Source organism: Gobio gobio (assembly GCF_949357685.1).
Source record: "Gobio gobio genome assembly, chromosome: 16".
Lineage (NCBI taxonomy): Eukaryota > Metazoa > Chordata > Actinopteri > Cypriniformes > Gobionidae > Gobio > Gobio gobio.
The window spans coordinates 48,345,854-48,370,287 of NC_137109.1; the positions used below are offsets into that span (position 1 = coordinate 48,345,854).

Genomic DNA, 24,434 nt, shown 5'->3' on the forward strand with positions numbered 1-24,434 from the left:
AAGGATTATTAGGAACACCTGTTCAATTTCTCATTAATGCAATTATCTAATCAACCAATCACATGGCAGTTGCTTCAATGCATTTAGGGGTGTGGTCCTGGTCAACAATCTCCTGAACTCCAAACTGAATGTCAGAATGGGAAAGAAAGGTGATTTAAACAATTTTGAGCGTGGCATGGTTGTTGGTGCCAGACGGGCCGGTCTGAGTATTTCACAATCTGCTCAGTTACTGGGATTTTCACGCACAACCATTTCTAGGGTTTACAAAGAAAGGTGTGAAAAGGGGAAAACATCCAGTATGTGGCAGTCCTGTGGGAGAAAATGCCTTGTTGATGCTAGAGGTCAGAGGAGAATGGGCCGACTGATTCAAGCTGATAGAAGAGCAACTTTGACTGAAATAGCCACTCGTTACAACCGAGGTATGCAGCAAAGCATTTGTGAAGCCACAACACACACAACCTTGAGGCGGATGGGCTACAACAGCAGAAGACCCCACCGGGTACCACTCATCTCCACTACAAATAGGAAAAAGAGGCTACAATTTGCACGAGCTCACCAAAATTGGACAGTTGAAGACTGGAAAAATGTTGCCTGGTTTGAGTCTCGATTTCTGTTGAGACATTCAGATGGTAGAGTCAGAATTTGGCGTAAACAGAATGAGAACATGGATCCATCATGCCTTGTTACCACTGTGCAGGCTGGTGGTGGTGGTGTAATGGTGTGGGGGATGTTTTCTTGGCACACTTTAGGCCCCTTAGTGCCAATTGGGCATCGTTTAAATGCCACGGCCTACCTGAGCATTGTTTCTGACCATGTCCATCCCTTTATGACCACCATGTCCCCATCCTCTGATGGCTACTTCCTGCAGGATAATGCACCATGTCACAAAACTCGAATCATTTTAAATTGGTTTCTTGAACATGACAATGAGTTCACTGAACTAAAATGGCCCCCACAGTCACCAGATCTCAACCCAATAGAGCATCTTTGGGATGTGGTGGAACGGGAGCTTCGTGCCCTGGATGTGCATCCCACAAATCTCCATCAACTGCAAGATGCTATCCTATCAATATGGGCTAACATTTCTAAAAAATGCTTTCAGCACCTTGTTGAATCAATGCCACGTAGAATTAAGGCAGTTCTGAAGTCGAAAGGGGGTCAAACACAGTATTAGTATGTGTTCCTAATAATCCTTTAGGTGAGTGTACAATACAGATTGTTTCAAAGCAGCTTCACAGTGATAACCGGAAAATAATACAACAACATTTGATTCGGCTGGACAGAAAACTGATGTTATCCAGCTCATTTCAGTTCTCATATAGTGTCAATATGGGTGGATCAGTGATCTAGTTGATCTAGTTGAATATTTAGTGTCCCCAACTAAGCAAGCCAAAAGCCAAAGGCGACAGTGGCAAGGGACCAAAACCAGGCTCAGTCAGGGGGGGCCGTTCTCCTCTGGCCAGCAAACTAAATGTTCCTGGAGATTGCAAGATTTTGCATTTCATGAAGAGAATACAAGCGCTTGCAAAAGAGCAAATGTATAGTGGCAAACATTTAGGTAAATTGATTACTGTTTTGAGTATTACAATGACCTATATAGTGCTGAAAACATTGAAAGGACTGTGCTAAATCCTCCTAACTTCGTGTTGCTGGTTAAAAATCACCTATTATGTCCTTTTACAGAGTCTTGGTGTTGTTTTGGGCTCTACTAGAACAGGTTTTCCTGCTTGAATGTTGATTATTTCCCTCATATTCTCCATTGTTGCAGCCAGTGTTGTCAACTCTCACGAGACAAATAAGCAACCGCAGCTTAAAAAACAAGCCCTATATTCTGTATTATTATCAATATAATTTATGAGCAATTATTTTTATACAATAAATGAGCCTGCAACATATTAAACTGAAACCTCTCGGAGTTTGAAAAGCAAAAACTGTGATTTTACAAAAAGCATCAAACTGCAATAAAGGGCACAAAATATCCTCCGATCAGCTGTGAACAGAAGAGGTCTGGAGATGGAAAAAGAGAAAGTGATGTCTAGGCCAATTATGGTAACCCATAGTCGCAGTTAGTGCACACATATTTGGAGCAGTGAGTAGTGCACGCAAACACACACAAACACACACACACTGCAAACCGTGAAAAAGATAAGCCCTAGCTGCATCTCAATGTGCATACACCATCTGCCCTAAATAGTATTGAAAATTACTAATGTCACACACTACTTAGGATGGATAGTATGCACATTGGGACACAGGCAAGCACTAAGGGAGTGCTGCAATATAGCCACATATTTATAATAAAATAAAATCGAACCATACTGTTGTTATTATTAGTAGCCTATACTTGTTTTGTTTTTGTTTTTTTTATAATAGCCTGTAATGATAAATACGTTATTAAAATATTTTTTTACATTACATAAGGTGCCTCTCCTCCCTGTTTCCTCTCCATCTCTGTACATCTCTGTTGGTGGCATTGTTTGTAAAAATGTATACGTCGATTTACGTCTACTAACTATCATTACTTGCAATTATAACGTCACATGCCTGCACGTTGAGAAGGAGGGAGAAGGAGGCGGGATGTATGAGGATGAATTACTACAGCACTTGAACTGAATGGCTATTAGCTGTGAGAAGACGGCGTCAGTCAATGTATTGGACAAAACAGCGACCATAAATGTAAAGAAACAAAGTAGCCTATAATATTTTCCTAACTAGCAACCACATTGTTAAAAATAAGCCCAAAAAAAGCAACTTTTTTTTTTTTTTTTTACGCGACAAAAAAAGAAGCCCAAAGTCGCGTGTTATACGCGGACTTGGCAACTATGGTTGCTGCTTGTCTCTTCAGTCTGTCAGTAACGCTCTGTTTAGTTCCTGTCTCTAGAAACCCCTCCTTCTGGAAAGCACACTGTGCTCTGATTGGTCGGCTGGACTGGTGTTGTGTTTGGGAAATGTCCCGCTCCTTACCATAACCGCCAATTTCAACACACTACTAACTAACTCAAGCAGGCCCCACCTTGCGTATGAATTATTAAATGAGTAATAGTGTGACGTGTTTGTTCCCAGAAGAAAACTCAAGACTACAATGGAGGCGTTTCAGGAGTTCAGAAACACTGACTCTAATATAGAGAAGAACTCCCGCTGGAGGGACACTTTCACAGCAACATTACACACTAAAGACTGATCAACATAGAGAAAAGCATGATGGCTCATCTTTAAGTTGGTGATAATATAGCATAATGAAAGATTTACAAGCAGTGTTGGGGAGTAACTAGTTACATGTAACAGTTATGTACAAAATAAATGTAACTGTAATCCGTCACAGTTACTGAGAAAAAATGTGTACTTAAATTAGTTACTTATGAAAATGTTAACGATTACAAAGGGGGTTAAATCTGGATATGTTGAATATGAATTTGTTGCTTTGCCTGTTTTTGACGATGCTACATGAATCTGCACCACGTCTACCAATTACATCAATCCACAATGCCGCTGAAAGCTTTAGGCTACAACCTGTCCGAGAGTTGCCACCATGGCGAATGATAATGCGTTCCAGTGCTGGGAATTTATCCAGGAATTAGAAAAGAGTAAATATAACCGTTCAGTGCAAAATATGTTTGCCAACTATTAAAATGTTGTCGACATTGAAGGTTTCAACGTCGAACCTGAGGAAGCATCTCCAATGATAAATGATAACCTGAAGCACCACCTAGTGGACAAGTCTCTCAAATAGTTTGTCCCATTTTGACTTGTAAATGACTTTGAAAATAGAGCTATTTGGGTTCATTGATTGAGAAATCAACTTTCCCTTGAGCTTTTGATATATAAAAGGTCATGGTAATATAAGAATATACTGTAAGTTTCAGAGCTGAAAACGTCCTTGTTAGTCAAAGAAAAGCTTTTATTGACGCCAGGCCCAGAAAACACTTGATCTTAATGTGCCAACATGTGACGTCATAGGCCCTGTCCCAAATGGCACCCTAAACCCTCACGGTCTTCCTCTGAGTCCGCACTTTCACGGCGTAATGCCGCTTTGACTGCCGGGAAGAAGTCCGCTGCGTAACAACAGTACGGGCTTGGCAGAAGTGCTCATATCGACCTTCAAAGGGGGGCGATCGCGAGCACCCTTCTGAGACCTAAAATGACAAATGGGACACCCTGCGGTCTCGTGGACTTAACGGACACACGCACGCAGCGGCCATTGTAAGTCCACAAGACCAAAAGTGCACATGAAGTGTGCCATTTGGGACAGGGCCAGAGTGTGGTGAAACACCGCTTCAGTCTGATCCTGTAGCCCCGCCCACCGACTCGTGCAAGAAATGTAACATAAATAACATGGGCCTTGGTAGAACGGATCGCGCTACCCTCTGGGCGAATCATTCCGGTTGTCGTTTTCCCACACGCTTTCAAAACAGTTCCTCACGTGTACTCACGGGGGAAACGGAGCTCATTATAATATGCAAAGCTTATCCCAATCATAGCAGTGGGCGTTTACTTCCAAGTCTTCAGTGCGGCACGACAGAGCGTTCCAGGAGAGAGGCTCAAAACCAGGGTAGAAAATAGCCTATTACTTATTCATTATGATGTTTTTGAAGGTAAAAACCAAGCGAACATCATTAATTGACCTCAGACAACAGTATACCTTTTTTTTTTTAAAAGTTCATGACCCCTTTAACTACACAACGATTGGTCTCTAAGGGTGCGTTCACACTTGTCATGTTTAGTTTGATTAAAACGAACCCCTGGTGTGATTGCTCGGTTTGTGTGGTTCATTTGAACATATGTGAACGCTGCCATACGAACCCTGATGCGCACCAAACAAGCGGAGCAAGACGCTAAAAAGATGGGCCTCGTGTGCTTCCAAACCAACTCTGGTGCAGTACGATTTATACATAAACGCAATACGGACCAAAGACATGTAAACGAACCAAAAACAGGACGTGACGTCACAAGATGCCACTACAAGAAAAAGATCGGTGTATCCAAAATGAGTAGAGGGCAAACGTGGAGCAAAGAGGAGGTAAAGTGCCTCATCAATATAAGCAGATCTGCGTTTCTGCACAACGGAGGAAATCCTGCTGCTGTTCTGAATGTTTTGAACATTTTATGAGCTCTTCGCAAGTTCTCAGCCGGTAAAAATAAAACCATATGTACACGCCTAAAATTATGGCGTTTAATCAGCACAGCATTGTTTTGAATGTTCGGTAAGCAGCTCCGTCGCGAAATATACGTCATAAAAGCCGACCAATCAGGTTGTGACCGTATCCCTTTGCCTTTGGTTCGGTAACTTTAGGTTCACTGTTAAAAATGCCAGTGTGAACGCTAAGCGGACCAGGACTATGTTTTTGTTTTTGTTTTTTGGTCCGAACTACGAACCGAACTACAAGTGTGAACGGTGTGCACCCAGAGTCTAAACAATATTTAAGGTAGAATATAAACCAAAAAACAATGCCATGCATGTTATTACAACTACACTGAGGGCTTCTGTTTGGGTTGCCAAACTAAATATAACACCAACTCTTAAATATAACTTTCTGTTTTTAGAGGTAAATGTTAACAGTCGTAAACCATTCATTAGAAATTTAGAAAAGTAATCAAAAAGGAATTAAATGTAATCAGTTACATTAATAAAGTAATTGAAATAGTTACACTACTTATTACATTTTAAATAGGGTAACTTGTAATCTGTAACCTATTACAAGTAATCTTCCCAACACTGATTATCACCAAATACTGGATCTATATGGGAACTGATTAATCATAGCCCCCTTTGATCCGAGCTTATGCATAGGTTAAAAAAACCTGAGGTGCATAAGCTCAGATCAATGAGGCCTACAAACAATTGGTTCCAAAAAGCCATACAAAACCTGTGCTAATTCGCAAATGTCTTATGCAATATCCCAATTTTGTGCATAAGTTAAATGTGCAACTTCGGCTGGTCTCTTTCTCTGACAGAATGGACGCTGCAGTGTGAACATCTCTGATCCAGAGGCTTTGAGTTCTGGTTCTCCTACAGCGGATAAGTACTGTTGCGTCTATCTGCCGGACGGGACCGCCAGCTTGGCCCCTGCCAGACCGGGCCTGTCCCTCAGAGACATGCTCAGCAGCCTGTGTGAGAAGAGAGGGTTTCCTCTGAAAGACGTCCTCATTTACCTGCACGGCAAAGATAAGGTCAGTCCACAACCTGCTGTATCTGCTTTGGCATGTTTATCTAACCAGTGACCAGCATCCGGACTCTACTAGATTTTGGTAACACTTTACAATATGGTCCCATAAGTTAACATTATTTAATGCATTAAAGGGGTGGTAAAACACGATTTCACTTTTCTAACTTTAGCTAGTGTGTGATGTCGCTGTTTGAGCATAAACAACATCTGCAAAGTTACAACGTTCAAAGTTTAAAGCAAAGGGAGATATTGGCTTTTAAAGAAATCAATTTCTAAGGACTACAGCAAACGGCCGGTAGGCGACTACAGATGAGATGAGATGAGATTCAAGTTTATTGTCATTACACATGTACAAGTACAATGCAACGAAATGAAGTTTGGAGCAAGCCTCCGAGCCGCAGCTATTTAAAGCGCCGCCACACGCTCTCCAGAAATAAAGAAATGCAGATTGCTAAGCATACATGCAAACATTACATACATTGTACACACAGTACACGTGGTCACGTGATGGTATTTTTTGTTGGGAATAGTAAGGGAGATAGAAAGGAGGAAAGGGGAGGCAGACGGTTGGATGGGGGGCAGGGATGGGGTGAGGTGTGTATGTACAGACATTCCTCCAGGGTCTCTGACATCACTAGCCCCAATATTTACATAAACCCCTCCTCCGAGAATATTAAATAAGGGGGACGGGGCCATTTTGTATTGCTTTGGGGAGGTGTTTTTGTGGTATAGTTAGTAGGCTGTAGTGTTGCTGCCGCAATGCCGACAAAACGCTGTTATTTTCATTCGGATTGCACGTCCACTTTGTTCAGCCTTCCTAGGGACGGGGGTGCGTTGCAATGCGTTTAACATACATGTTATTTGCATGTGTGTATGAGACAGAGGGGAACACGGTCGCATTTGCAGCAGATATATGCTGCCCATCATAAATCAAAGCATGAGACAGACAGGGGTCGGAGGAGAAGACCGGAAAATGTGACATAATGGACAATATTCGTCTGTATTTGCAATACACGAGCCGCGGTTCAGCTGCGCGAGACAAACACTGCCAGTGTGTGAATGCACGACGGGCGCGCGCGGAGGAAAACTTCCACAATCTTCGCGAGTTCAATGAAGGATTCGCACAACGGATTGTCCTGAAAGATGGATTTAAGAACAGAAGCTGTTTACGGGCCACAACCTGTAAGTCTGATTTATTTTTCGTCGAGTGTTTTACTGTAATTGTTCGTATTGTTAATTGTACGTTGTAGCAAGGAAGTAAACAGATGACAACACTGTTTGGCTCTGCAAACCAGTTTGTTAAATGCTCATTCATACTTATCGTTATCCAACCAACACAGTGTTTCCCACAGATTAGAAACCAATTTGTGGTGGTGGGTGGGCGGGTGGGGAATTTGGGGTTGGTGATTGGCACAAATATCGATTTATTTCGATCTTGATTCAGTATCAATTCATATGTATATAGCCTACTGTACATATAAGGAAAAATAAGTTTGCCTTTTTAGCACTATTTCAAACTATTTTAAATGATATTTGCTCACATTCATTAATATTCACTTGTGTGTGTGTGTGTGTGCTTGTATAAGTATCATTAAAAATATTAGGATGTAAGTTATTAATGTTTTAATTTCACATTTAAAGAAATCTAAAGTTTGATCATGTCTAAATGTATTCAAATGCAAAACCTAAAAATAAGTAAGCAGTTATGATCTGCAATACTTTTTTTGAGCAACTAGACTAGATACATGTATATTGATTAAAGAGCCATACAGACACCTACAGTGGGTAAACCATGGCATTACAAATGAAATTAATTATTTTTCCAGACACATAATGACTCTAATTTGCATTGGATTTCTCCATTTTAACATTAATTACTACACTAATTGTAATATAGATAAGAAAAAATATATTAGAAGTATTTATTTTTATTTAATTCATTAAATTGTCATTAATGGACCATAATTATTGCACAAATAATAGGCCTATTTAGTACCAAAAGATCTCCTCAAAATATTCAATAAATATAATTAAACTAAAATATAGAACATTTATTTAATTGAAAAATAGTTAAGGAGTATGGTCACATTTGACCACCAATGAGTACAAGTGTGACCAATTAGTAAGGAATACCAGAGGGCTAAATACAAGAAAAACATTAACATTAATGTTGCAAGATGTTGCATCTCCATCACTCTCCATAATAAAATGATACTGTAAATGTGGTTGACATAATAAGCAATGCACACTATGCTGTACTGTTTACCAAAACTTGCTGCAAACACCTGAATAGTGAAACTGTCGTCTATCCATTCAAACTTATTGACCCAGCGCTAGAAGTATAGAGAGCTCCGTGAACCACGTGACCGCCGGGAGATGAGAGCATGTCGCCTCTGGCTTTAACTGTTATGCCACATTAGCGCCAAAACGCTATTTATTGTTTGAATTCCGTATTAAAACTTTTAAAAACTGTAAAAGCTTAGACTTTGCTTCATAACAAAAGCAGGTTTGGCGTTTGAGGTTTGAGAGCGAGAGACGCGCGTGAGTGACAGAGATGGAGGGACAGCAGGGAAAGAAAGCGCAGCTTAAAATACGCTGCGTGTTTTAAACAGGGTAAAAAAAATAAATACAACAAATAACGACACGCAATGTGGCGGCCGGTGTTGATTCTGTGGCGCACCGCCACAATAGTATATGTGTGGGGAACACTGCAACACCTAACGTTACTAACTTTTTTTTAAATCTCAACAGCGAACTTGGCATTAGTGTAAATTATTCTTTGATTCGAGCTTTTATGTATTGTTTATCTACAGGCATGCTAAACATGGTTCTGTGTTTAATTTGGCTACTAGTAAAGCTAATGTTTAGTGTTTGTTTTGGGTTAATAGTTCTTGCGACAGATATTTGGCTATAATCGTTCTAAAAATACAAAAGCAGACCTGCCAACATGTACGCATTTTTCGTACTCGGCACGCATTTTGACCCTTTGGTACGCTTGTACGATTCGCTGCTCTCTATGTACGCATTTTGTTGCATCTCGCATTTCGCCGGTTTCAGTGCAATCTATGACGTTGATTCTGCTGCTGAGCCACAGCGTGAAAGTGGAGTGAAAAGCTTTCGGCCAATCAGAGCGCTTCATTACCTCCGCTTACATGCCCGCCCCTCCTAGACAAATGCTTAGAGTCCGCGCCGCGCACGTTCGTTTCATTTCAGTGCCTCAAGCAAGCTAGGCAGGCCGGATAACTGCAGGCTTGCATGCCATGGCTGAACCGCGTCACAGAGATACGCTGTTGGCGGTTACAGCCGCGGATGACTTGACGAAAAATTATATTTTAAATAAATTTGGAAAAAAATATATGCATTCTTAAATATGGTTACAGTGCACTAAGCAAACCTGCAAGCTATGAGCCCAGCTGTCAGTATGGAGGCCTAGGCTACGTTACTTCTCATAGATATTTTAAAACAGCCAGTCGTTGTAGCCTACCACTCGGGGAATAGGCATTTAACCCTTAATCGTCCCTTGGGGTCCAGCTGACCCCACTGGACTTTTCCTCCATTTTTTAAAAGTGTTCCCTTCATCTCAGGGCCATGAGACTCGGTGACTTTCCCTAAATAATCTATCTAAACATGCACAAAAAATCAGAGCTTGATTTGGTTGTTCTAAAGGTGTGTAAAAAAAAATTTACCGTTTAAGTCCCTCGGGGTCAGATTGACCCCACATTGAAAATGAATGGGAAAGTGTAAAAAATAATTTTTTCACTTTTTTTGTCAATTTTTTTTTTACTAAATCCAGTATAAATCTGAAAATGTCCACATTTATATCAAGGTCTGGTCCTAGAGCATAAAAACAAAGTAGAACGAACTTTCTGTCTCATACACACACGCACATACACACACAAACACACATGTGTGTGACTGCAACAGAGAGCATTTTTATAGAAACTGGCAAATAAAATCAACAAAACTGGCATAAATCTGAAAGATTTTCATACATAAATGAAGTACTAATACTAGAGCACAAATGCAATATGGAACAAGCATGTTCACTCACACACACACACAAACACAGGTGTCTGGAGCATTTTTTTGGATTTTGGCAATGAATGGGAAAATGTAAAAAATGCTTTTTGTTCACTTTGTTTGTAAAAAAAAATCATCTAAATCCAGTATAAATCTGAAAATGTCTACATTTATATCAAGATCTGGTCCTAGAGCATAAACACAAAGTGGAACGAACTTTCTGTCTCATACACACACGCACACACACACACAAACACACACGTGTGTGACTGCAACAGAGCATTTTTATAGAAACTGGCAAATAAAATCAACAAAACTGGCATAAATCTGAAAAAAATCCATACATAAATGAAGGACAAATACTAGAGCACAAATGCAACATGGAACAATCATGAGAAAGAGAGGGAAAAGGGCAAATAAAAGAAAGATGAAAGGCAGCTTAACTTTTGCATAACTTCCCTATGGACCTCTATTGGATAATGTGGTCATTGCACTCTCTTTCTCTTTAACTATAATTCCTAAAGTTTTTCCACAAACCTACAGATGGCGGTATTCTATCCCTAACACATAGAGCAATGTCCAAAAACTATTTATATTTATTTAAGATCATCATTCAAGTGATTTTTTCATAAAAAAATGATTTTTAATGAGCTAATTTATGACATAGTTAAGTATTTGTGCAGTACATGGGTAAAAAACTGCCAAATACCCACAAAAACACAGCATAAATGTATAGTTGAGAAGTAAATAAAAATAATGATATATAGTTTTCCATGTAAAAAAATTATATTTCCTTATGCAATCGCTCTGTAAAAGTTTGGGGTCTATCTGACCCCAAGGGACTCAAACGTAAACCCTACTTGAGGGGCGATTAAGGGTTAAAGCATAGACAGATTATGGAGTGATATAAAAATGGCATCGGGCAATGGCAGCGCGAGATGTTCAGAAGAACGCAAGAGCTAAACTTCTACAAGCTCAATAACATCCACAGCAAAAAATAAGGTAAAAAAATAGTCGAAAAACTTTGCCCATCGTTTATTACCAGATGTGCAAGGCAAGTGGGCAAGTTTTGGGGTTGTTATGGATAATTAAAATGTGAACATGCACGTTGCACAGTTGTTCGGTTGACTTTCAGCGAATTTTAATGAATGAATAGAGTTGGCGTTTCTGTAATATCAAAGCTCCATAATTCGTTTCTTGTATGATTTTGTTTGACCTGCTGGTATAAAATGAATTAACCTAACTGTTGTGTTGCGTCGCGTCTTGCCACATTCAATGTAGAAAGCATTGCTTTCGTTTGAGGGTGCTTAACTCGCGCCAGTAGACAAAAAGTTACCTGATTGTGACAGATGGTCGAATTCACATGACACATTATAAATTAGCATTATAGTCTGCCATAGCCTATACCCTACAGTATCAAAAAGACCAAAGCCCTCTGATGCAGGGAAGATGAAAAATGGGGATAAAGACAGAGGTAAAGTGATGTAATGAAGGAACAGTTTATCTAATTGCATAGTATTAAGATACTAGTAAATGAATGGCAGTTATTTTTACCTTAAAGTTTATGCTAACAATTGTGCTGGGTTGTCTAGAGAGGCACCAGACAGTGTGACTTTACCTTAATCTTGTCAGATTTTTTTAAACGCATGGAATATCAGTGTTTTATTAATGTTTTTACTCTACAGTTGTGTAGTTGTGTTAAATTATATACATTTTTATTTATTAATTAAAATTCATATTTAATTTGATTAAGTATTAAATTAAACGTACATGTAAATTAGTAATAATAGTCTATTTATATAATAGCAACATTTTATGTCAAATTCAAATAAAATATCTACTACTCAGTTTCATTCATAGTGAAAATATGAAATGTGCCATAGTTTAGTGGAAGATTGCTGCCATCTACTGGAAAACAAACACTTTTGCTATTGAATACGGTAGTTTGTTATTAATCTTACTATATGTGTTTAATCTGTCTTTGGTTCTATTTTTCTATGACGTTTAACCATCATCAGCCTTTTTTGTATATAATATCCTGAACACAATGATGGGTGTGCAGTAACTGTATAACATTTATGGTCTACTTGTATTTGGTTATGGAGTAACTAATAAATCGTAATTGGTGAAAGTATATTGTGTATATTATGTATTTTAGTGTTAGGTATCTCATAGATTACTTACTGGTGGGTGGACAACGGTGGAGCGTACATTGGCGGTGGGCTATTGGGCCCGCTGGGGGCCCGCGGTGGGGGGTGGGGTGGGGGGGTGTACTCATAAAGTTTCTTCTAGGTTGGCAGGTCTGCAAAAGTAACAGTGACATTCAGTAGCGATCACTGTAGATCCGCAGTCTTTACTCTTGAGGACTGAACAGGTTCTGCTCGATCATCTTCACTAAAATGTTCTGGGTCTGATTCGGGCTCAAATTGGTATGGTTTTATTGACGCCATTGTTTCTAATACTACCAAAGCACAGTCAGCTAATTTGCATTTAAAGGGACGCACACAAAAATGGCGTGTTTTGCTCGCCCTCAAAAAGTGACAATTTTAACATCTGATCTGTGGGGTATTTTGAGCTAGAAACTCACATACACACTCTGGGGACTTATTTTACATCTTGTAAAAGGGGCATTAAAGGACCCTTTTAAAGCCTTTGTGTTTTGTAAAGCCTCTTTCTCGGGGGAACGCAAAACATTTGTGAGAGAATGCACATTTTTCCTCTCATCTCACATTTTTTCATCACCATGTCCCTTTAGGGGGTCCATCATTTTCTACACTGTCTATTTTAAGTTTCTAATTCACTTTGTGTTAACGTAGTTATTCTTTATAGCTCTTATTGGCTGTATTGATTCTTTGGAGATTCAACAAGTTGTGTTATACTATATTATATATTTGGCTTCTGGGCTTTTTAAGCCACTGTTTTTAAGAGTATGCTATTGGTCTAGGTGTTTATTTTTTACTGTAGTATTTGTGAAGATAATGAATACTGTGTGTTTGCTTCTCGACAGCCTCTTTCTCTGGATCAGGACAGCTCTGTGTGTGGAGATCAACAGCTCACTTTGGAGCTCAAAGTCACTTTTACGTGAGTAAACACACATATACACACACACACACACACACACACACACACACACACACACACACACACACACACACACACACGCAGACCATAGAAGCTCTCATAAACACAATGGTTTTTATGCTAAAGTATTTACTGTTCCCTGCCCCAGTTAAACGCAGTTTGTGATTGGTTTTCTTCCCTATTGTGCGGTATATCCGGTTGAAACTGCTTCTCAAACAAGAACAAATGTACCTAGCTTTTTACTTTCCTTGCTATAGTTTTGGATTTATGAGTCTTTACTTTTCTGTATGTCACTCAAAAAGAAAAAAAACCCCTCTAAAACTGCCTTCAGGTCTTAAAGGGTTAAAGAGACAGTGTGTAATTTTCCTGCTGTCTGTCATTCATATTAATCCAACAACAAAAGATAAATTCTCTCACAGCTCTTAACTAATCCACTTGTGTAACTTTAATCAGAGTAAATTTATATTTCATTGACTGTCAATGAAGACTATGCAGTGTTTTGTGATTTATTTTTTTTGTCATCTTTTTCACCCCTGGATATGCACGAATAAATCATTTATGCAATATTCCACAAAAAACAATAATTGTCAATTTTGAATTCATGGTAACTTTAACATTATTAGGGATAGACCAATGTGTAGTCTAGGGTGATGTTTGACTCTTTTGATAATATTAGCATTGGTCAATAACAATTCCTGATTGACAGTAGCGTTAAGCTTTCACTGGGATCAGTATATCTTAACCTGGATATATAAAGGCACTCATATGGTTATTATTCTTAGGCAGCAATTGCATAAAATTAATGATATTATAGCTCATTCTGCTCTAGCCTAGTTATAGGATGTTATTTTGGTGTACTGTTATGGTTTTTATTCATATTTTCAATTAGTTTGTATTTTTCCATTTTAGTTTTTGTAAGTTTTAGTCATTTTTTTGTTTCTGTCTTTTTAATGTTTTTTTAACATCTGTATAGTTTTTATTCATTTTATTTCAGTTTTATTTATGGTAATACGTCAAGTTAAACAAAAAAATGAGCTGTTCCCTTGGCGACAAGCTGAAATGAGTTTAATATTTTATTTCAGTTACAAATGAACTTGATACGTTCATTTTTAAATAGTTTTATTTTTCTAAAATAACCCTGTAAACACATCTGAGCACGTTGTTTGTGTGCAGGCTGGAGATTGTGTTTTTAGGAAAAACGATCGTAATCATCGCAAAGTCGAGCAAGACTTTGGGCGACGCCATTGCCACCATCCTTCAGAAAAATCAGCTGCGACCTCAGGATGTGCAGGTCACTCTGGTGCGTAAACGGTGAACCGAAAGAGTGTTGTGAAGATACTGAAATATAATATAATTAACTTAATTTTTCTTTCTTTGTGTTCTCATTCCAGAGTGGCTCAGATGAACCTCTAAACTTGAGCACCAATGTGTTTCGTCTAGCCAGCAAAACGATGCGTTTGGACAAAGTTAAAGGTGCGTTATTATCACTTGTCAATTGATTTGTCAATATCAATTTATTTAATAAAATACAAATACTAACATACAGTACTAATATACAAGCAATAAATTGTATACAATTATTATGTTATATTAATTATAATTATTTAAATAAATAAATATTTAAATTAGTATAATATAAATATTTACATAAGTAAATGTATTTAAATCATTTTATTTGTATAATTATAGTTATAGGAATGCATAAATATTATTTAAATCATTTTATTTTATTATACTTAATTCAAATGTATATAATAATCTATTTAAATAATCTAAATCATTCAAACTGACTCTAATCATTATAATTTATTGCTTTATTATTGCTTTAACTTATGCTTTTAATTATATAAAAAGAATGTATTATATTAATTATTTTAAAATAAAAATCCATGTATTGACATAGTTAAAATTATAAATTTAAAAAATGCTTATCGAAATAATTATACAATTATAATTTAAATCAGATTTATATTAATAAATACATTTATTATAATAAATAAATATGTATGTCTAATTTTAACATGTGTGTGTGTGTGTCTATTACCAGACAAAAACTGCTCAAATGATTCAACTTCGTAATTGTATTTTGCCTAATTTAGAATTTCTTTACAAAACTTAATAAATAGATTTGTTTGACCAAATGGAAGGAAAAACACAATGCATAAACTTCCAAAAAATGCCAAAATAAGTCAACATGATGAACCCTCTTTTATCTCTTAGCGTTTCCACCTCCGGTATTATTCTGCAGGAGTCAAATCTTTGTGTCTGAGTTATGCAAACCACTCGTGATCTTCTGTCTCTCTCATGTCAGTTTGCGTTAGACTTGTTGTACTTTCCTGTCGCAGTGTTTTTGCCCAGCACAAATGAAAGCTGCACCTCAGGGGTCATCGCAGGCTTTAAAGCAGCGTTTTAAAGCTCATTTCCTCCCTGAGCACCACGTTACACTAGACCTTAAAATAGGATTATGGGGGAGGTGTTAATTGTCATGAAATCCAGCTTCTCTCTTCCCAGTGATCCCAATCCCTCACTCATCAGATTGTTTTAATGGTGTGTGTCTGTCTGTTTTAGTTGGTTTGGAGACTCGATCCTCTTCACCAGCACCCAAAGCAAATCACAGACCCAGAAAACACCAGGAGATGGACGGTAATGCAGGAGTCTTCACCATAAACATCCTGAGCTCTAATGCCAAAGCCGGGAAATGCAAATTATGCAGCGTGTGTCTTAGTGTGTGATCTCCTGTGCATATTGCCTAGTGATTTTGACAGAAAATGGTGTGCCGCTCATATACTGTCCATAAAATGCAAATCTACATTCATATGCAAACAGATCACACTTTATGAATACTGTATCCCACAATGCAATGCCTTCAAGTTGTCTGTCCGTTGTGAGAAATGAACCACCGGAAGCATTTTCAAACATCATTTATTGTTGTTGATTATTTTTTAGATCTTTTATATTTTTATATTTAATGTTTTATAATATTTATTATTTTTGATTGTTTATGGTTTTCCCTGTTGGGAAGAGGTACAATTTACAGTTGATAACAGGGTGGCACCATTAACCCTTTAGATAGGACTGTGCAAAAAAAAAAGCTTAGTTTCTGGCTTTTCTATGGAGTTTTATATGGAGGATATCAGCCTATTAGTGTGAGTGTGACCTTTGCACACTTACTAGAGTCTGAAAAAATCTAAATATGCAGCTCAGCTCTCAGAACTACATGGAGTAAACAAAAACAAGGTAAGTGGATTTAAACACTTGCATGCCACCCTGCTGGTCATTTGATGGTAAGAAGGGGCTTGAATTGTACCGAAGTTTTAGAAATGATTATGCAGCCGGACCCCTCCAGCGAGCTGCAGGATGTATTGCCTTATGTATTGCCTTAAAATGTTTTCATCCACGAGGATAACGAAAGGGTAGTGAATTTGCCCACAGTGTATCGTTGAGTTTGTGAACATTTTCAAAGCATTTTCCCAAAATATGTGTAAAAATAAGATTTGTCACCAAAAATGATTCCATTTGCTGAAACGCAGAGAAAGTTGTGGCCAAATTAAGACTCAAAAACACCCCATGGTGGATGAAAACGTCCCCAGGGACACATGAGGGTTGATGTTGATGATCACGTTATTTTGCATATGCATCTGCCTTCCTTGTCTGTGTTTTGATCAGGAGATTCTGTACTTGTCATTCAGAAGGTGTAATAGCGCCCCCTAGTGTATAACAGTGAAAACACAAACACGGAAAATTCTGTGTTTGGCAGGGAAAATTTTCTCACAAATAACAGAAAATTCTATGTTTGACAGGGAAGAATTTTCTCACAAATAACGGAAAATTCCGTGTTTGGCAGGGAAGAATTTTCTCACAAATAACGGAAAATTCCGTGTTTGGCAGGGAAGCGTTTTCTCACAAATAGGGTTGGGCATCGAGAACCGGTTCCAACTTGGAACCGTTTAAAAAATAACGATGCCATTGGAATCGTTTAGAAATTTTGTTTTAGATTCCGATCATCGGTTCCAAACACGCAAGTTTTCGGAAGTGCTTGCCGCGCCCGTTTGTTCTGTTGCAGCCATGGAGCACGGTAAGCGGCGCTCAAAAGTGTGGCTTTATTTCACTTAAAAAAAAAAAAAAAGCCTGGGTCGGCACAGTGCAACACATATGACAAACTTATTTCTTGCACGGGAGGATGTACTACAAATATGTGGTGTATAAATTAACGAGTGTAGCGTGTTTGAAATGCTGCGCAGGTCTGTCCTCCTCGGGCAACCCTGCGCTAACCAACGCTATTAAAGGGATAGTTCACCCTGAAATGAAAATAAAGCCTTCTTTTACTTACCCGGATGTTGTCCCAATGCCCTATGTCCTATGACATTTAAAATACTGTTCCTGCACGCGCTCCTTCCTATTATGGCAGTGAATGGCGATCAGCTAAAACATTACAAAAAATAAACAAATGTATCACGCAACGATACAGGGAGACGCGCGCCATATGGAAAGTGTTCAGGGGGCACACTATAAGGTTTTGCGAGAACGAACCCGTATTATTCAGTCAAAACACTGAGCTCGGCCGTTATTCTGAGCGCGCTCCTCTGTGTGCACTACAGGGAGTGCAGAATTATTAGGCACGTTGATTTTCTGATCATATTTTTTTTCCAGGCACATTTGACCAATTCCAAACCACAGTAATCCTAATAACTACTATTGATTTAGTATTTAATAATGTATAAGTGATATATAATTGTTCATGAAGGCTGGAAATGAAAATCACCTTATATTCAGGTGTGCAGAATTATTAGGCATGTTTTCTTTTACAGATAAATTGAGCCAAAAAAGAGATTTAACTCAGACTGAAAAGTCAAAAAGTATTAAATGCCCATGAGAAGGATGCAATACTAATGCAATACTAGACATTGCAGTTAAGGCGTGACCATTGGACAGTGAAATGCTCGTTGGGTCAGCAGGATCTGACAAAAACAGGTGGTGAAGAAAAGACACCTGTTAACTGCAAAAGAATTAAGAATTAAGGTGAAGAATTAAGGGTGAAACCATCAGGAAGCCTTTAGTCTCCAGCGCCACCATTTTCCAGAGCTGCAACCTACCTGGAGTCTCCAGAAGTGAAGGTGTCAGGATCTCAGAGACTTCAGTTAGGTAAAGAATCCTAAAAAATGACCCCCACTAAATAAGAATCATAAGCTGAAGTGTTGTAAAATACATGAAGCCTGCTTTTTTATAGGCTTTATGGGTTTTATAGGTTGAGAATGACTCTTGAAGGACCAGCACCACATCCTCTAGTACCACTGTTTGAAGAATTCATCTTCCAGAATCTGGCAGTACGTTTTGGGAGTCCATTTTAGTCCATCCTGAAGTCCGTTTTGCAGAGATGGACTAAAAATGAACTCCCAAAACGTACTGCCAGATTCTGGAAGATGAATTCTTCAAACAGTGGTACTAGAGGATGTGGTGCTGGTCCTACAAGAGTCATTCTCAACCTATCTGTCCATAAAGCCTATAAAAAAACCTTCTTCATGTATTTTACAACACTTCAGCTTATGATTCTTATCTAGTGGGGGTCATTTTTTAGGATTCTTTACCTAACTGAAGTCTCTGAGATCCTGACACCTTGCACTTCTGGAGACTCCAGGTTAAGGTTGCAGCTCTGGAAAATGGTGGCGCTGGAGACTAAAGGGTTCCTGATGGTGATGGTGATTTTCATTTCCAGCCTTCATGAACAATTATATATCACTTATACATTATTAAATACTAAATCAATAGTAGTTATTAGGATTACTGTCGTTTGGAATTGGTCAAATGTGCCTGGAAAATAATTTGATCAGAAAATCAACGTGCCTAATAATTCTGCACTCCCTGTATGAGCCGTCAGCAGCCGCCGGAGCTCATGCCTACTATAATAACTCGCACTGTTGTCATTGCAAACAGGATAAGCACACACACACACACACATAACCATTTTGAGAAATCAAGCTCAATAGAAAAAAACGCGATTCTCGTCTTTTCTATAACGTATATGATAAGAAATAATACTAATAATATAACCTCCTTAAGTGAATATTGTGTACCGGTTGTCATGACAATATTGCACGAGGCTACTGCGGCTTGGAGTGCGCACACACAGGAACACGCGCATTTGAACAACAGCTGGGTGAGTAAAAGATGGCTTTATTTTCATTTCAGGGTGAACTAACATTATCCCACCTCGTCATAATCAGGTAAGTGATTGTAGTGTAATAACAAAGCCCTTGACCAAATTGCGAATTGTGGTGAACAACAACGTTACTGAAATTATTTTTCCCCCTCGTAGATAAATGTAGCTATACGCAAATTGCCCACGCTAGTAGCAGTCCTAATATGACTGCTGCTAATGCTGTTGTTAAACCGGGACTCATGTGAAACTCCATTCACCTTTGCAGCAAAGCAAGTGAAAATGCCATCGGAGAGTCCCAAAACTAAAACTCATTATTGAATCAAAATGCAATTTTCCTCTGTGAAATGAGCCTGTGACATGTTGTGACTCCACCCCTCAAAGAATCGGAATCGAGAATCGAAAAGAACCGTAATCGAAACTAAGAATCGGAATCAGAATCGTTCAAATCAAAACGATGCCCAACCCTACTCACAAATAACGGAAAATTCCGTGTTTGGCAGGGAAGCGTTTTCTCACAAATAACGGAAAATTCTGTGTTTGGCAGGGAAGCGTTTTCTCACAAATAACGGAAAATTCCGTGTTTGGCAGGGAAGCGTTTTCTCACAAATAACGGAAAATTCCGTGTTTGGCAGGGAAGCGTTTTCTCACAAATAACGGAAAATTCCGTGTTTGGCAGGGAAGCGTTTTCTCACAAATAACGGAAAATTCTGTGTTTGGCAGGGAAGCGTTTTCTCACAAATAACGGAAAATTCTGTGTTTGGCAGGGAAGCGTTTTCTCACAAATAACGGAAAATTCCGTGTTTGGCAGGGAAGCGTTTTCTCACAAATAACGGAAAATTCCGTGTTTGGCAGGGAAGCGTTTTTTTTTTTACAAATAACGGAAAATTCCGTGTTTGGCAGGGAAGCGTTTTCTCACAAATAACGGAAAATTCCGTGTTTGGCAGGGAAGCGTTTTCTCACAAATAACGGAAAATTCTGTGTTTGGCAGGGAAGCGTTTTCTCACAAATAACGGAAAATTCTGTGTTTGGCAGGGAAGCGTTTTCTCACAAATAACGGAAAATTCCGTGTTTGGCAGGGAAGCGTTTTCTCACAAATAACGGAAAATTCCGTGTTTGGCAGGGAAGCGTTTTTTTTTTTACAAATAACGGAAAATTCCGTGTTTGGCAGGGAAGCGTTTTCTCACAAATAACGGAAAATTCCGTGTTTGGCAGGGAAGCGTTTTCTCACAAATAACGGAAAATTCCGTGTTTGGCAGGGAAGCTATTCTGTTCTGAACTGATCTCTTCATCCGTTGATCTGTTGTCTCTTAGTTCTCGTTGAGCTGCTGTCCCGCGCCCAGTGCAGTCGAGTGGATGACCAGCGCGGTTTACTCACCAAAGAGCACCTGGAGTTGCCGCAGTTCCTGCAGCTGCCAGCAGGGAACGGAGAGCAGACGTCCTGCGAACACGCACCGGGAGAAGACTGTGCCCTTTGACCTGAGAACCTGTGCAGTTACATTGAGCACTTTTCAAGCAGCTTAAAGACTCAAAGCATTTAGTCGTGGGGAGTGAATCTCTGATACGGTCATGGCAAGTGTGTGTGAGATTGAGATTTCTTAACCTGAGAGTGAATGATTTGTGTGTATATTTTGTAAATTACAGACGCTTAAAACGCCGCCCATCAAATAATGCAGATTTATGGGACGTTGCCTTTAACAAATGATCAAACTACATTTGCCTACTAAAAAAAAAGTATTTATTTTCATATCAGATTGTATTGTGTGCAATATCAAGTCTGCTCTTTATATTTATTAGAACATACTTGATATGGGAAGACATTAGTGTGACTTTACATCGAGTGTTGTTCACAGAGTTTTATGTCTGATTAAAAAGGTTTTGTGTGAGCTGGTGAGGGGAAGTTGCACTGTTTGGCTTTTTTTGCATTTTTTGTTTTGCTTCGTGTGGTGAGACAATCTGATATGAAATGAGGCATGCAAAGTCATATTCAGAATAGTTTGAAAATGACATTTCTGTCATTTGCGCACTGCGTCATGTCCTTCTAAAACTGTATCACTATTTTCCTGTAGTTTATGTATTTAAATTCTGTTAGTGGATTATTTGCTTAGTGCTGCTCTCTCTTCTTTTTGTTGGACAAAAAGCTATAAAGTTAGTCCATACAACATGTGCACTATATTCAGGGTTGTGTCATATCAATGTGTCAATTTCCTCCTTCACAATTTGTACAGGTTTAGATCAGTGTGAGGGTGAGTAAATGATCATTACATTTCCTTTAAATGCATCTCTGCTGTGATTTTAATATTGTGTACTGGCATTATCCTTATCAAGCCTTATTGACAGCATTACTGTTATTGCTAAAAAAAAAACTAAAATTCGTTTGATAATTGACTGAAAGCTTTAATCAGTTTGTTAAAGTAATAAAATGTACTAAAACTGAAATAAGCTGCACTATGTAACTTTTCCGTCCACTAGAGGTCACCTATTCAAAACAAAGGCGTAGTTTGAAGTTTGAGCACGGATTCATGGGAGATGTGGTCTTCACCTCACAGCCGGTGGGAAAGAATCGGGATAGGACTCGGGCAGAAATCATGTTCATGGCCGCTGGAGCGATTGTTAATAAGAAGAGCGGAACACACGCCTCGCAAGCAGCAGGACTTTTATTATGGCACAGTCGCCGGCTCCACTTCCGCTCCTCCGGTCATGAGTGTGAGGTAACGCAGCTCTGTTGATCATATTAGACACATCTGAGTGTGTTGATGATGTGATGACGTTACTCTGTGTGTTCTCTCAGCGGCTGCTATGACACTTGTTCACACTGCAGTGAGAGTAAAGCGTTTCTGCAGAATAAAACCGAAAACCGAGGGGAACACAGATATGATGTCATCGACAGGCGACTCCTCACACGTCCCGGTTCCTCGGTTAAAATAGCAAATTTCTCACGATTTTACAAATAGTTGGAAACATTTGGGATATTGTAAGTACTCGACTGAACAAAATATATAACACTGGCCTAGTGGTTTTTGGATATTTTACTGAAAAAGTTACATAGTGCACCTTTTAAAGCGAAAAAAAAAATGGAAATGCTTTACAATAAGGTCTCATTTAACATTTACCAACATTAAAGCCTCCATGAAATTTTTGTCTTTTAGTGGGAATATGTTGTTGTCAATAGAGACAGAGCGACACGCGTCATAATCTGAAGACCACGCCCACCGGGGGGGAAAACAATCAAACCGTCTCCATTGACTTTGCATTGCATGAGGCTGCCTCATTGTTATTTCGGACTTATAACAAAAAACTGAACAATGTATAAAAGCTGATATGTGACAAAGTGTACAGCAAACAAGCTAAACAAAACCCACAACCAAAAACCCAGACGTTTTTATAAGCTGTTGACCCAAAAAACGAGCGTTTAAGGAGAAAAAAGTGGATTCAGGCCACTGAGACAGAGCGCGACGGGTCATTTTACACTGAGAACTACGACGACTAGAGGGGAACGTGATCAGTGACAGTAAATATAATATATGAAACGGACATTTGGATATTTGACTTAACAGTGACAAAATATTTACTGCACACATGGACATATTGAGGCATACTGAGTGTCAGGATCCCAAAATGTACCCATTCTTCCTGCTGAAGCTTCACTTCGTATTGCCTGTATCCACTTTTATCTTCTTAAACGCTCGTTTTTTGGGGTCGACAGCTTATAAAAACGTATTTCTGTGTTTTTTAGCTTGTTTGCTGTACACCTTGTCACATATGAGCTTTTAGACATTGTTCTGTTTTTTGTTCGAAGTCCGAAATGACAATGAGGCAGCCTCCCGCAATGCAAAGTCAATGGAGAGCGTTGGATTGCCCCCCTTGGGGGCAACTTGGTAAGTTGTCTCATTTGAAAAACAAAAAAAAACTAGATTTAACTACCAAGTTAATCTGTTTGTCCAGTTTAAAATCACTGTCCATAATTACACCTACATTTTTTTAATATAGGGATTAGCAAGTTGACTCTGTTCACCAAGGTCCAATAATGGCTATATATAGGTCTGTCCCTTAACACATTAACAGCACTCAACTTCAACATTTACTCTCCTTATGCAAAGCATGTTGGGAACTAGAAATCCACTGCTCAGTTTCAGTCAATGCAACAGAAATGAATCATGTAGTCCCAACACAAATGGTTTAGGTTAACTTAACATTTTACTAATTTAATTTAACATAATTAAATTGAGTGTAATGACAATTAAGTAAAAAACTAAAGATTTGTGTTGTTTCAATTTAATTAAATGAGCAAACAGCTAGAATCTTTTTTTTTTGAGTCTAGTGACCTGGGACATCATTTATTCCCCTTCTCCTCATTCATTTGTTTAAAGTTAGACATCCACCACCTTAGGATTCCTCAATCAATTCATTATAAACACTACAACAATGAGAAAATACAATGATAAAAGATTGCCCGTTTTCCCATTAATTTATTTTGTAAAAATTGTATAATTGTAATTTATGTTCTGCATAACAATAATTGAATCATTGATGACTGAATAAATGCAATTCACCATTATCCCATGAGTCTGATACACAATGATGAAGTGACGTTTCACTCATAGTTACCGCAGACAGAAAACAAAAGAATAGGAAGAATCATCAGCAAAACTTGAAATGGCTCAGAGATTTACTGAACGCAATCAAATGTTAGTGTCACTTGATCTGGTGAAGCAGCTGTCAGCCATCAAAATATTGATTTTTAAGATGATAGTTGAGAATGTTTGAGATGGCGAATATGAGTCGGATGCTGAATGTCCTGGGAAATGAGCTCTGACAAGGACAATGATGATGGTATAACACATCTGCTCAAACTGAACCCTTCCAACCTACAAACAAAATTATAACAAATTATGCTTTATTTTATTCTTCTGTAATTGTTAGTCGAATATCAGGAGAGCTTTATATTGTCGCGATGGGTAGAGATCCATCCGTGTTCGATCCGGGTCAATAAAGACCCAAATATGTAATGATGA

At 38.6% G+C, this 24,434-nt stretch overlaps 2 protein-coding genes across 2 annotated transcripts in view; both read left to right on the forward strand.

Moving 5' to 3' along the window:
• Nucleotides 1–22,542, forward strand: part of rgs14a (regulator of G protein signaling 14a) — a 43,647-nt gene extending 21,105 nt beyond the window's left edge. The window contains exons 9-14 of the mRNA XM_079838244.1: nucleotides 5,953–6,168; nucleotides 13,192–13,265; nucleotides 14,439–14,565; nucleotides 14,657–14,738; nucleotides 15,834–15,908; nucleotides 20,734–22,542. Coding sequence (XP_079694370.1) covers nucleotides 5,953–6,168; nucleotides 13,192–13,265; nucleotides 14,439–14,565; nucleotides 14,657–14,738; nucleotides 15,834–15,908; nucleotides 20,734–20,897 — 738 coding nt within the window. The 3' untranslated portion in view covers nucleotides 20,898–22,542. The remainder of the gene's footprint in view (nucleotides 1–5,952; nucleotides 6,169–13,191; nucleotides 13,266–14,438; nucleotides 14,566–14,656; nucleotides 14,739–15,833; nucleotides 15,909–20,733) is intronic.
• LOC307139892 (glutathione S-transferase P-like) overlaps nucleotides 1–24,434 on the forward strand; it is a 729,649-nt gene that overhangs the window by 201,753 nt on the left and 503,462 nt on the right. The window lies entirely within an intron of this gene.